General features: G+C 51.3%; 1 protein-coding gene across 6 annotated transcripts; it reads left to right on the top strand.

The window, feature by feature from the left end:
* The first annotated feature begins 536 nt into the window (after window positions 1-536).
* Window positions 537-10,932, top strand: BCKDK (branched chain keto acid dehydrogenase kinase). Of its 6 annotated transcripts, none has more exons than XM_077273866.1 (14): window positions 537-802; window positions 3,959-4,013; window positions 4,210-4,254; window positions 4,322-4,533; window positions 4,945-5,013; window positions 5,096-5,206; window positions 5,281-5,328; window positions 5,423-5,542; window positions 5,995-6,093; window positions 7,985-8,058; window positions 8,162-8,290; window positions 8,874-8,963; window positions 9,039-9,200; window positions 9,625-10,932. In XM_077273866.1, exons 4-14 carry the CDS (start codon window positions 4,342-4,344, stop codon window positions 9,767-9,769), a joined length of 1,239 nt encoding a protein of 412 aa, XP_077129981.1. In that variant the 5' UTR covers window positions 537-802; window positions 3,959-4,013; window positions 4,210-4,254; window positions 4,322-4,341; the 3' UTR covers window positions 9,770-10,932. The 6 variants fall into 6 exon arrangements, with proteins under 6 accessions (XP_077129981.1, XP_077129983.1, XP_077129985.1 ...); XM_077273868.1 differs by having other exon boundaries at window positions 610-780; XM_077273869.1 differs by lacking the exon at window positions 537-802 and adding an exon at window positions 3,026-3,182.
* The last annotated feature ends 384 nt before the right edge of the window (window positions 10,933-11,316 follow it).

An 11,316-nucleotide genomic window follows, 5' to 3' on the forward strand; every position in this document is an offset into this window, starting at 1 on the left:
CATCGTTGCAGACGTCTTTACCTCATCGTTTCAGCCGTCTTTACCTCATCATTGCCTCAGCCATCTTTACCTCATAGTCTCAGCCGTCTTTACCTCATCATCGCCTCAGCCGTCTTTACCTCATCATCGCCTCGGCCGTCTTTACCTCATCATCGCCTCGGCCATCTTTACCTCATCATCGTTGCAGACGTCTTTACCTCATCGTTTCAGCCGTCTTTACCTCATCATCGCCTCAGCCGTCTTTACCTCATAGTCTCAGCCGTCTTTACCTCATCATCGCCTCAGCCGTCTTTACCTCATCATCGCCTCAGCCGTCTTTACATCATCGCCTCAGCCGTCTTTACCTCATCATCGCCTCAGCCGTCTTTACCTCATCATAGCCTCAGTCGTCTTTACCTCATCATCGCCTCAGCCGTCTTTACATCATCGCCTCTGCCTTCCATACCTCATCATTGCCCCAGAGGGGCTGCCTGCAATCAGCTGTCACGTGAGGTGACATTCCCGCGCTTTTCTGACTCCACTGAAAGTCACGCTGTGACCACTACAGTGATCTCCATGGTGACGGTGCTGCAGCTCTGACCCTACAAGTCTACACTCTCCGACCTCTGCACAGTCTGGACTCCAACAAAATGGCGCCGCGTTCGTATATGAACAGCTCACCCGACTGAGCTTCCCATGATTCCTTGCTATACTGCCCCCTGTCTCCACACGGGTGACGTGGCCGCGGAGCACGTCGGGAGTTGTAGTGCGCGCGGAGGCCGCGAGAGAACAACAGAGAAGGTGAGGAGCGGACACTGGAGAGGTGAGCGGTACAGACACGTACCGCGGTACTGAGGGGGCTGTGTGTGTATGGGGGGACAGAGGAGGAGGGCTGTGTGTATGGGGGGACAGAGGAGGACGGCTGTGTGTATATGGGGGGGGGGGGAGGAGGACAGCTGTGTGTATATGGGGGGAGAGGAGGACGGCTGTGTGTATATGAGGGGAGAGGAGGCCGGCTGTGTGTATATGAGGGGGGGGGGGGGGGAGGAGGACAGCTGTGTGTATATGGGGGGGACAGAGGAGGAGGGCTGTGTGTATATGGGGGGGGGGGAGGAGGACAGCTGTGTGTATATGAGGGGAGAGGAGGCCGGCTGTGTGTATATGGGGGGGGGGGGGGGAGGAGGACAGCTGTGTGTATATGGGGGGAGAGGAGGACGGCTGTGTGTATATGAGGGGAGAGGAGGCCGGCTGTGTGTATATGGGGGGGGGGGGGGAGGAGGACAGCTGTGTGTATATGGGGGGAGAGGAGGACGGCTGTGTGTATATGGGGGGACAGAGGAGGACGGCTGTGTGTATATGGGGGGGACAGAGGAGGACGGCTGTGTGTATATGGGGGGACAGAGGAGGACGGCTGTGTGTATATGGGGGGGGGGGAGGAGGACAGCTGTGTGTGTATATGGGGGGGAGAGGAGGCCGGCTGTGTGTATATGAGGGGAGAGGAGGCCGGCTGTGTGTATATGGGGGGGGACAGAGGAGGCCGGCTGTGTGTATATGGGGGGGGGACAGAGGAGGACGGCTGTGTGTATATGGGGGGGGGACAGAGGAGGACGGCTGTGTGTATATGGGGGGGGGGACAGAGGAGGACGGCTGTGTGTATATGGGGGGGGGGACAGAGGAGGACGGCTGTGTGTATATGGGGGGGGGGACAGAGGAGGACGGCTGTGTGTATATGGGGGGGGACAGAGGAGGACGGCTGTGTGTATATGGGGGGGGACAGAGGAGGCCGGCTGTGTGTATATGGAGGGGAGAGGAGGCCGGCTGTGTGTATATGAGGGGAGAGGAGGCCGGCTGTGTGTATATGGGGGGGGGGGGGGAGGAGGACAGCTGTGTGTATATGGGGGGAGAGGAGGACGGCTGTGTGTATATGGGGGGACAGAGGAGGACGGCTGTGTGTATATGGGGGGGACAGAGGAGGACGGCTGTGTGTATATGGGGGGACAGAGGAGGACGGCTGTGTGTATATGGGGGGGGGGAGGAGGACGGCTGTGTGTATATGGGGGGGGGGGAGGAGGACAGCTGTGTGTATATGGGGGGGAGAGGAGGCCGGCTGTGTGTATATGAGGGGAGAGGAGGCCGGCTGTGTGTATATGGGGGGGGACAGAGGAGGCCGGCTGTGTGTATATGGGGGGGGGACAGAGGAGGACGGCTGTGTGTATATGGGGGGGGGACAGAGGAGGACGGCTGTGTGTATATGGGGGGGGGACAGAGGAGGACGGCTGTGTGTATATGGGGGGGGGGACAGAGGAGGACGGCTGTGTGTATATGGGGGGGGGACAGAGGAGGACGGCTGTGTGTATATGGGGGGGGACAGAGGAGGACGGCTGTGTGTATATGGGGGGGGACAGAGGAGGACGGCTGTGTGTATATGGGGGGGGACAGAGGAGGACGGCTGTGTGTATATGGGGGGGGACAGAGGAGGACGGCTGTGTGTATATGGGGGGGACAGGAGGACGGCTGTGTGTATGGGGGGGGGACAGAGGAGGACGGCTGTGTGTATATGGGGGGGGACAGAGGAGGACGGCTGTGTGTATGGGGGGGGATAGAGGAGGACGGCTGTGTGTATGGGGGGGGGGATAGAGGAGGACGGCTGTGTGTATGGGGGGGGAGAGGAGGACGACGACTGTGTGTGTATGGGGGGAGAGGAGGCCGACTGTGTGTATGGGGGGGGACAGAGGAGGACGGCTGTGTGTGTGTATATAATTACACCCGGCAGTGTGCGTCTATTATGGGGACGGTCTATTGGGGGGGACACTCGCAGCTCCTGAACACTACGTGCAGGGTGCACGTTCCATGAGCCGCCAGTCTGGGGTCACGTGCTGACGGTGTACACATACCCAGCATTCCCTGGGGTGTAACCCTTTCCTGTCTCCAGGCGTGTGACAGGGGCAGTGATGTTTGCTGTGATTTGGCCTGGTGTGTTGCAATGCTGGGGCCGGCTGGGCGGGTTGTGTTCTCCTGGGCGTCTGCACCCGCCCCGTCCTGCCTCACAGGTCACCCGAGGACTGTATTTTCCAGACCTCACCCCCATCCTCCTCCTCTTGGTTGGTCGGAGTCTTGTAATAACGTGTTGGGGTTGTCGGCTCATTAACCCCTCGGGTGCTGCTGTTTGTGCTCCTTCTGGTGCAGGTTTCTACTTCTCAGCGGTGAGTGAGTGACTCTAGGGGGCTTATGTGGGACCTTCTGCATTGTGAGGGATTATACACCCTTCTATGTATATGGAGACCCTGCTGATCACCTCGTGCCCCCTCTGCCAGGGCAGGAATTGATCTGGTTGGTATAGTTGCCTGTGTAACCTTGAGGCGGCTTTCTCCATGTGTGGCAGCTGTGACCCCCGGCCAGACAAGCACCACTGCGGTCACATTCCAGCATTATACAGGGGTAGAACATTTACTAATCTGTGTGGAAACTGCTTCTCCACTGTCCTGTGGGCCGCTGCTCCCTTCCTCCACACTAATATATCGCTCCCATAGATCTGATGGGAGAGATCAGATTCCTCCACAACATCTGTCACCCAGCAGCTGTTAGATGCAGACGTCCGCCTTCTCCGCGATGGCGGCTGTTACCCTGAAGTCGTAGGATCCGTACAGAAAGGCTGGATGGAGTCTGCAGGGATGGATTAGTTGGCGGATGTCCTACGTGAGCCACGGGCCAGACATGAATAATCGTGCCTCGATGCTCTGGATATTCATTCTATGATTGTAGTGGAAGTTCAGTCGTTTCCTGCGCGACTTGTATGAGTTTTGCCATTGCTGCGTTCTTCCAATACGGGAGTATGTACGCTTAGATTTATTCATTGACTTGACCCCCGGTGATCCCATTATTCAGGATTAGTGTGGAAGGGCAGGCTGTACATCAGGGGTCCTATCGTGTGACCCTTGTCACATCGCTGACCACCACTCATCTCCCTTCCTCCCTGTAGATGGCTGGTGGTCCCGTGTCTTTCCGGTGACCTGAGCGGCTTCCAGATAATTCGGGTAAGCCTTCTTGTACATTATAGTCACAATAAGCCCCTTAATGGCACTGTACATTCCTCTAGTCACATCCAGAGCTGCAGTCACAAACCTAGAGTATTGGTCATGCGTAGAAGATCTCCTGCAGAGCTCAGCGCACTGCCTCTAGGTGCAGATTGGGTTGTGACTGGAGTAGACGTTTCCTCTCCTTGTTCTGCAGGCTGACACGTGCCGGCTTCTTGGACGCTGAGTCTCCAGGATCCCAGTGAGTCCAGTTTCTAACTTTCTTCAGATTATTTGCAGTTTGTTTTCTGACTAAGTGTCTTCTGCAGGAACACTGAAAGCCGTGAAGATGCTGCGTAAGACTGTGTCTGAGGTGTTGGCGAGGGGAGCGCTGAACCCCCCTCTACGTCCGTCCTCCTTACTGCTGCGATCCGGCTCTACGTCGGCCACTGATCAGAGCTACACGGAGCAGGCGAGAGAGCGCTCCAAGACCGTCACCTCCTTCTACAATCAGGCCAGCATCGACATGGCGTCAGAGAAGGTGAGGAAACCAGGTCATGGGATGGGTCCTGAAAGTGAACATCGTACCTACCCCCACCCAAGTAGTAAGAATGGCTGCAACGTTCCGGTAGCCTTTACTCCTTGTACTGTGAAGCTAATGGGCCACCTCTTGTACTGAAGGGCCTTGGTTCACCTTCTGTTGGTTTCATGTCCCCTGGTTCTGTCCATTTCTGCACCGTTAGAATGGTTGGTAAATTGGACAATAATACACGTCCTTGTTTCTACATCGGCCCTAAAGGACTAGTGTGATAATTGGACGTGGCTGTACTTGTCCCGTGTTGTGGACAGCCCTATTGAGCTGATCCTGGGCTCTTCACTTCTGGATTTGTCTGTGGCCACTAGAGGCGCTGTCCTACAGATCTGACTTTGTTTTTTTGCCCCCTGTCTGCAGCCCTCTGTGCGTCTCACCCCGACGACTATGCTGTACTCAGGACGATCACAGGACGGCAGCCACATCCTGGTAAGACCCCTTTTGGGTGAACTTTGAGCAGGACTGCAGGTGTCACATACAAAGAGAATCATTTCCTCTTCATCCTCTATAGAAAAGTGCCAGATATCTCCACAAGGAGCTGCCCGTCCGCATCGCTCACCGGATCAAGGGTTTCCGCAACCTTCCGTTCATTATCGGCTGTAACCCCATCATTCTCCATGTGGTGGGTGCCCCATCAGTAATCGCTCTCTGTCATCTCTGGGCTCGACCTCTAATGTCCCTCTTTCTGTCTCTCAGCATGAGCTTTACATCCGTGCCTTCCTGAAGCTGAGCGAGTTCCCTGCAGTAAGTTACTTGCCACATCAGGCCACTTGCCACATTAGACCACCTTTCTGGGCAGCGTCTCGCACTTCCAGTGTCTTTCTGACTTGTGTTGCAGATCGCAGACCATGAGCTGGAGATTCGTTACTGTAAACTCCTCAGACAGCTGCTGGATGACCACAAGGACGTAGTCACTCATCTGGCCGAGGGCATGAGGGAAAGCCGGAGGCATATTCAGGTAGGGATTGTATGAAGTGCAGCCTCGGCAAGCAGAGAAAACGTCCGTATTTTTCGGACTATGACGCACTTTTTTCCAAAAAAATTATCTCACTCCCATCCCAGCCTGGTTCGGTGGTGCGTGGGGGCTCCGGCGACAATTTGTGAAAGCCCGGAGCCCCTGCACTTCTTTTGCCTCAATGCTGTGACCTCCGGGAAAATGGTTGCCAGAGGCGGCGCATGCGCAGATTAAGATATCGGGCCAAGATCTCAATCTGCTCATGTGCCGCCTCCGACGACCATTTTCCCAGAGGCCACGGCATTGAGGCAAAAGTGCAGGGGCGTCTTATAGTACGAAAAATACGGTAGGTTATGAATCGGGAGAAGATGGCATCCAGAATATTGAAAAGGAAAGAGTACTCAACCAAAACCTCATCAGTGACAAGTTTGCAATTTTCTCATGTTTTCCTGCAGGATGAGCACATCGTCCGAAACTTCCTGGATAAAACGCTAACATCGCGACTGGGTATAAGGATGCTGGCAACCCACCACCTGTCCCTGCACGAGGAACGGGCAAGTACATGTCTACACCATGTAATAAAGCTGACAAATTACTGCTGTGCGGACCCTGGAGACAATGGGAGGAGAGAAACTGGAATGTTGTGAGACTTTAGCTCTGAAGCAGCAGAATAGTGAGTGCAGCTCTGGGGTATAATACAGGAGGTAACTCAGGATCAGTAATGTATGTACACAGTGACTGCACCAGCAGAATAGTGAGTGCAGCTCTGGAGTATAATCCAGGATGTCCAACAAAAAAGAAATCAGATTGCCGCACCAGCTGCTTTTGAATACTGCCATACACCTGTGTGTCAGATAGCCAGCGTATATGCCATGTGCAAGAATCGGGTGCCACCACAAGAAAACAAAGTCCATAGAGTTACCAAAAACTTAGAAAAAGAAAGAGTGGGCACTCACCATCTGCTAATATTCAGTCTTTATTATGACCATATGTCAATTGCAGGAACAGCAGGGAGAAACGTGATGTTACAAGACGACGGCCGTTTCGCGCTGCCGCGCTTCTACAGGTCTTGATCAAGTTTCTCCCTGCAATTGACATGTGGTCATAATAAAGACTGAATATTAGCAGATGGTGAGTGCCCACTCTTTTTCTTTTTCTACGTTTTTAATACAGGATGTAACTCAGGATCAGTAATGTATGTACACAGTGACTGCACCAGCAGAATAGTGAGTGCAGCTCTGGGGTATAATACAGGATGTAACTCAGGATCAGTAATGTATGTACACAGTGACTGCACCAGCAGAATAGTGAGTGCAGCTCTGGGGTATAATACAGGATGTAACGCAGGATCAGTATTTGTGACCCCAAACTTTAATTTAAACGATATTTCATCCCTTCTCTCCTACTAGCGCTGCTTTCAGCCGAGCAGGAGAGAAGGGATGAATGCCGGCTTCAGCACCACACGCAGGGGACAGCACTTACTGTAGCGCTGTCTCTTGCGGCGGTCTGTGTGGTCCTCAGGCGTGTCTGTGTGGTCCTCAGGCGTGTCTGTGTGGTCCACATATTTCCGGTACTGATTTTTCCGGTACCGGAAATATCTGGACGTTTGAGACTGGCCTAAGGCTGATGTGTGAATGTGGACACTTCTCTCAGTAAAGCCTACATTTATGGGTTGGCTGTGCACTCCGCCCTTCATCATGATGTGATTTTAATTACAGCTGGTTTCTTCCAACCCATATATGTCGGCTTTACTGAGAGAGGTGTCCACATTCACCCATGCATTCAGACAATATCCTTAGGCCGGGGTCACACTTGTGAGTGCCATGTGAGAAACTCGCGCATGAATACCCAGCATTGCCGCTGGCACTTGGGACCGGAGCGTTCAGCTGCATAGAAATACATGCACACTCCGGTCCGAGTGCCGGCGGCAGTGCCAGGTATTAATGCGAGAGACTTGTGCTAGTTTCTCGCATTACACTTGCAACTGTGACCCCGGCCTTGGAGAGGCGTTCACACAGGTCAGGGACCCATCAGACTCATGAGGCCACCTTGACGATGGTTGATGGGCATAAATTATTTGGCCAAATTTTGTGCTAAGCGTCTCATGTATTTTTCCTAATACTCAAAACCATTTTTGCTATTCACATATCATAGATTTCACATTGATATGTTTTAACACGATTGAGTGCAACCATTTTTGTATATTGTACATGTAAGTAGCTGTTTTTGGTATGCACCTGTTCAGATTAGTCCTTGATGTGCAAGTCCGTTTTGTTATTTAATGTACATTACTGATCCTGAGTTACATCCTATATTCTTATACTCCAGAGCTGTGCTCACTATTCTGCTGGTGTTGTCCAAGAACCTAGATGTCATCTATATATTCAACTTGTTTTGATTGGGAAGACTTCTCAATGTGGTTTGTGTGTTGTTTTAATACTTCAGCCTGACTTCGTTGGTATAATTTGCACCCGTTTATCACCCAAGAAGATAATTGAGAAGTGGGTGGATTTTGCCCGGTAAGATCTGTGTGTGGGTGTGTTTTTTTTGTTTTTTTTTTTTATTATTATTATTTCAAGACTCTTTTTTTCTTATTTTTAACTCTTGGTCTGCTCCTTCCAGACGCCTCTGTGAACACAAATACGGGAACGCCCCACGTGTGCGCATTAACGGTCACGTGGCCGCCCGCTTCCCGTTCATTCCGATGCCCTTGGATTATATCCTTCCGGAACTGCTGAAGAACGCTATGCGGTAGGTAGTGTGAAGCTGGAGGCTGTGTAATGCTCAGCACTAGGACTGGCACCTCGGTCATCAGCGCAGGCCGCTTTGTGCTCCATGATGCGTCTGTTGATCGCACTGATGTGGCCGTTGGTACAGAAGCCATACAGTGCGGCCAGATGGAGACTGATTACATCACTGCATCGGCTTCTTAATCCTTTGTGCCGCTGTCAATAGCAATGGTGACACATGAGGTTTTTCTCAAAGAAAGAGCGCTCGTTCTGTAGGCTTCCCCGGAAGCCATGCAGTGCGACTGATGCCGGTGGATTGGTATGGAAAGCAGTAAAAACTGAGATCCACCTGAGTTGGTGCCTGACAGGTAACCTCTTACAGGAGGGCATAATGCACAGCAATGTGGGTACAGCGCATCATTACCCATGCTGTCATAAGATCATGTGTTCAAGTCCCAATAAGACTGGTAAATGTGTAGGAAAATCCCTTCCAATGTGACTTACACATGTCCGTACGGATGCAATGATGCCAAACACAAGTGTTCTGCACGGAGAACTATAGAAGGTTTATTATACGATCTGTCACTGTTTCTCCATACTGTCAGGGCCACCATGGAGTGTCACATTGAGACTCCCTACAACGTCCCGGACATCTCCATCACCATCGCCAATAACGACATCGACCTGATCATCCGGTGAGTTATTACTGTCCTGGAGGTTAATACTTGAGGTCTCTGTAAATCTTAGTCTGTGCACGTCTGTTCCCGCAGGATCTCTGACAGAGGCGGTGGCATCTCTCACGAGCACTTGGAGAAGGTTATGAATTACCACTTCACCACGGCGGAGGCCAGCAACCAGGATCCCAGAATCAACCCCATTTTTGGAAACATGCTTGAAATGGTGAACAGTGGCCATTCTGTACCTATGCATGGGTAAGAGGAGCTCGGGGTGTGTAGGATCGCCATCTGTAACATTAGAGAAATGCTGGTCTGGTGCTCATGGGATCCAGCCCTAGAACAAGAAACTTCTGTCTTCCTGTCCTAGTATAAAGCGGGTGTGGTGGAGGAATGGTGCTGTCCCAAATGTTTTAGTAGTTGGATTGTGAAAATAACATTTTTTGCCAGGATCCAGCCCAAGTACCATGAGGGAGAGGGGGTGACTTTTAAGTACCAAGAGATAAGGGGGTGAAATTTGCAGCTGGCAACATTAAGTGATCTTACAAACCACGATCTTGTCTGTGGGATAACCTTATTGCTCCTTTTGTAAGGGGGGAGTGACTGACTCAGGAAGGGGTAACTAATCTATCCCAGAGGGTAGGCTGGTTTGGACTTAATGTGGTCTCCTCTCCGGTTTCAGGTTTGGCTTTGGTCTCCCCACATCCCGCGCTTACGCAGAGTACCTCGGTGGCTCACTCTGCATTCAGTCTCTTCAGGGCATCGGCACAGATGTGTACCTCCGCATCAGACACATTGACGGGAAGGAGGAGAGCTTCCGTATATAACGGTGGGATACTCAATGGGCTAAGCATTTCCCAAGCTCCTCGCCACAGCAGACTGGGTTGCTTCTGTTCTGTCTGGGATTTTACCTTATATTCGCCCTTCCTAAATCTTCTTTACGAAGACTCTCAGCCAGGACTTCCCTGACCTCCATGGACGTCTGGAAGCACCCAAGCCAAAAAAAAGCCTTCTGAGGTTCACTGCTTGCTGTCCTGGACATGGAGTTGGTGTCGGTGGCTGCTGATGACGCCTGAATGGACCTTCAGTGCTGGCATTGCATCCATCTGGCTGATCCTTCGGATGTTATCTGGTACAACTAAGGATTCTGAGGGTCTTGAGATTCAATTTTATAATTAAGGGACGTGGGCTGGATCTCCTGCTGAGATCTGTGACTGGGATCCTCTGTTCTGCCGCAGTGGATTCTCCTGGAGCTTTATCTGTGGTCATTGCTGCTAGTAACCAGTAAGTGACCATTTCCCCTCGTCCACCTGGTGGTCCTAGAGCCGCGCAGTTGCCTGTGGACGTTGCGTGTCCTATGAGGTGGTACACCAGCGTATAGAGGAACATATAGCACTTATGCCAATTGTCCAGGTATCTGTTCTGCAGTAACCAGAACCTGTGAGCAATCTGCAGTTATTGTCTTTAATATTTATGGGGGAAGAAAATCAAAGTATGTTTAGTAATGTGTGGGGGGTTTGGTTTCTGTTTTTCTTATATCCTGTGAGATTTGTCTTCGCTCAGTGGTGTTCACATCTTATTGGGCCGTGCACTTGATATGTTGAGAGCATATTGGTGAGAACCGCTGGTGTCAGACGTTACCGGCCGGAATCCCGGGGTGCTCACACGGTCTTGTCACCAAAGTTTCATCCTTACCGACTCTTCAGTGACATCTGAACAGTGTCTCCTGCGACAATCATAGACTGATGGGAAACGGCCGGACGAGAAGCCCCTGGAAGAAATGCACTTGTGTTATGGGGAAGATGGACGAGCTCTGAGTGCGACGAGCTGTGATCAGTGTTCGTCTGTAACTTCTGTACTCCCCTCAGAGCCTGCCCCCGCAGTAATGCCCCCGCAGTAATGCCAGAGATTATTTTTCAGTGGAAAAATGTTTGTTTCCTAAAATAAAAAATGCTCAGGCACAAAACAAATGGTCCTGGGAGCTTCTCAAGGTATCTGGGGGTTTTTTTTTTTTAATTTTAATTTTTTTGCAGCTCAATGTTTCATAGAAAACTCACAAATATATTGTACATAGGAGCAGTATTATAGTAGTTATATTCTTGTACATGGGGGCAGTATTATAGTAGTTATATTCTTGTACATGGGGGCAGTATTATAGTAGTTATATTCTTGTACATGGGGGCAGTATTATAGTACACTGCTCAAAAACAATAAAGGAAACACATATACCACATCCTAGATATCTCTAAATGAAATATTCCAGTTGTAAATCTTTATTCATTACATAGTGGAATGTTTTGAGAATAATAAAACCTAAAAATGATCAACGTAAATCACAACTAATATCCCACGGAGGTCTGGAGTTGGAATGAAG

The sequence above is a fragment of the Ranitomeya variabilis genome, chromosome 7, assembly GCF_051348905.1.
Source record: "Ranitomeya variabilis isolate aRanVar5 chromosome 7, aRanVar5.hap1, whole genome shotgun sequence".
In the NCBI taxonomy this organism is placed as follows: Eukaryota; Metazoa; Chordata; class Amphibia; order Anura; family Dendrobatidae; genus Ranitomeya; species Ranitomeya variabilis.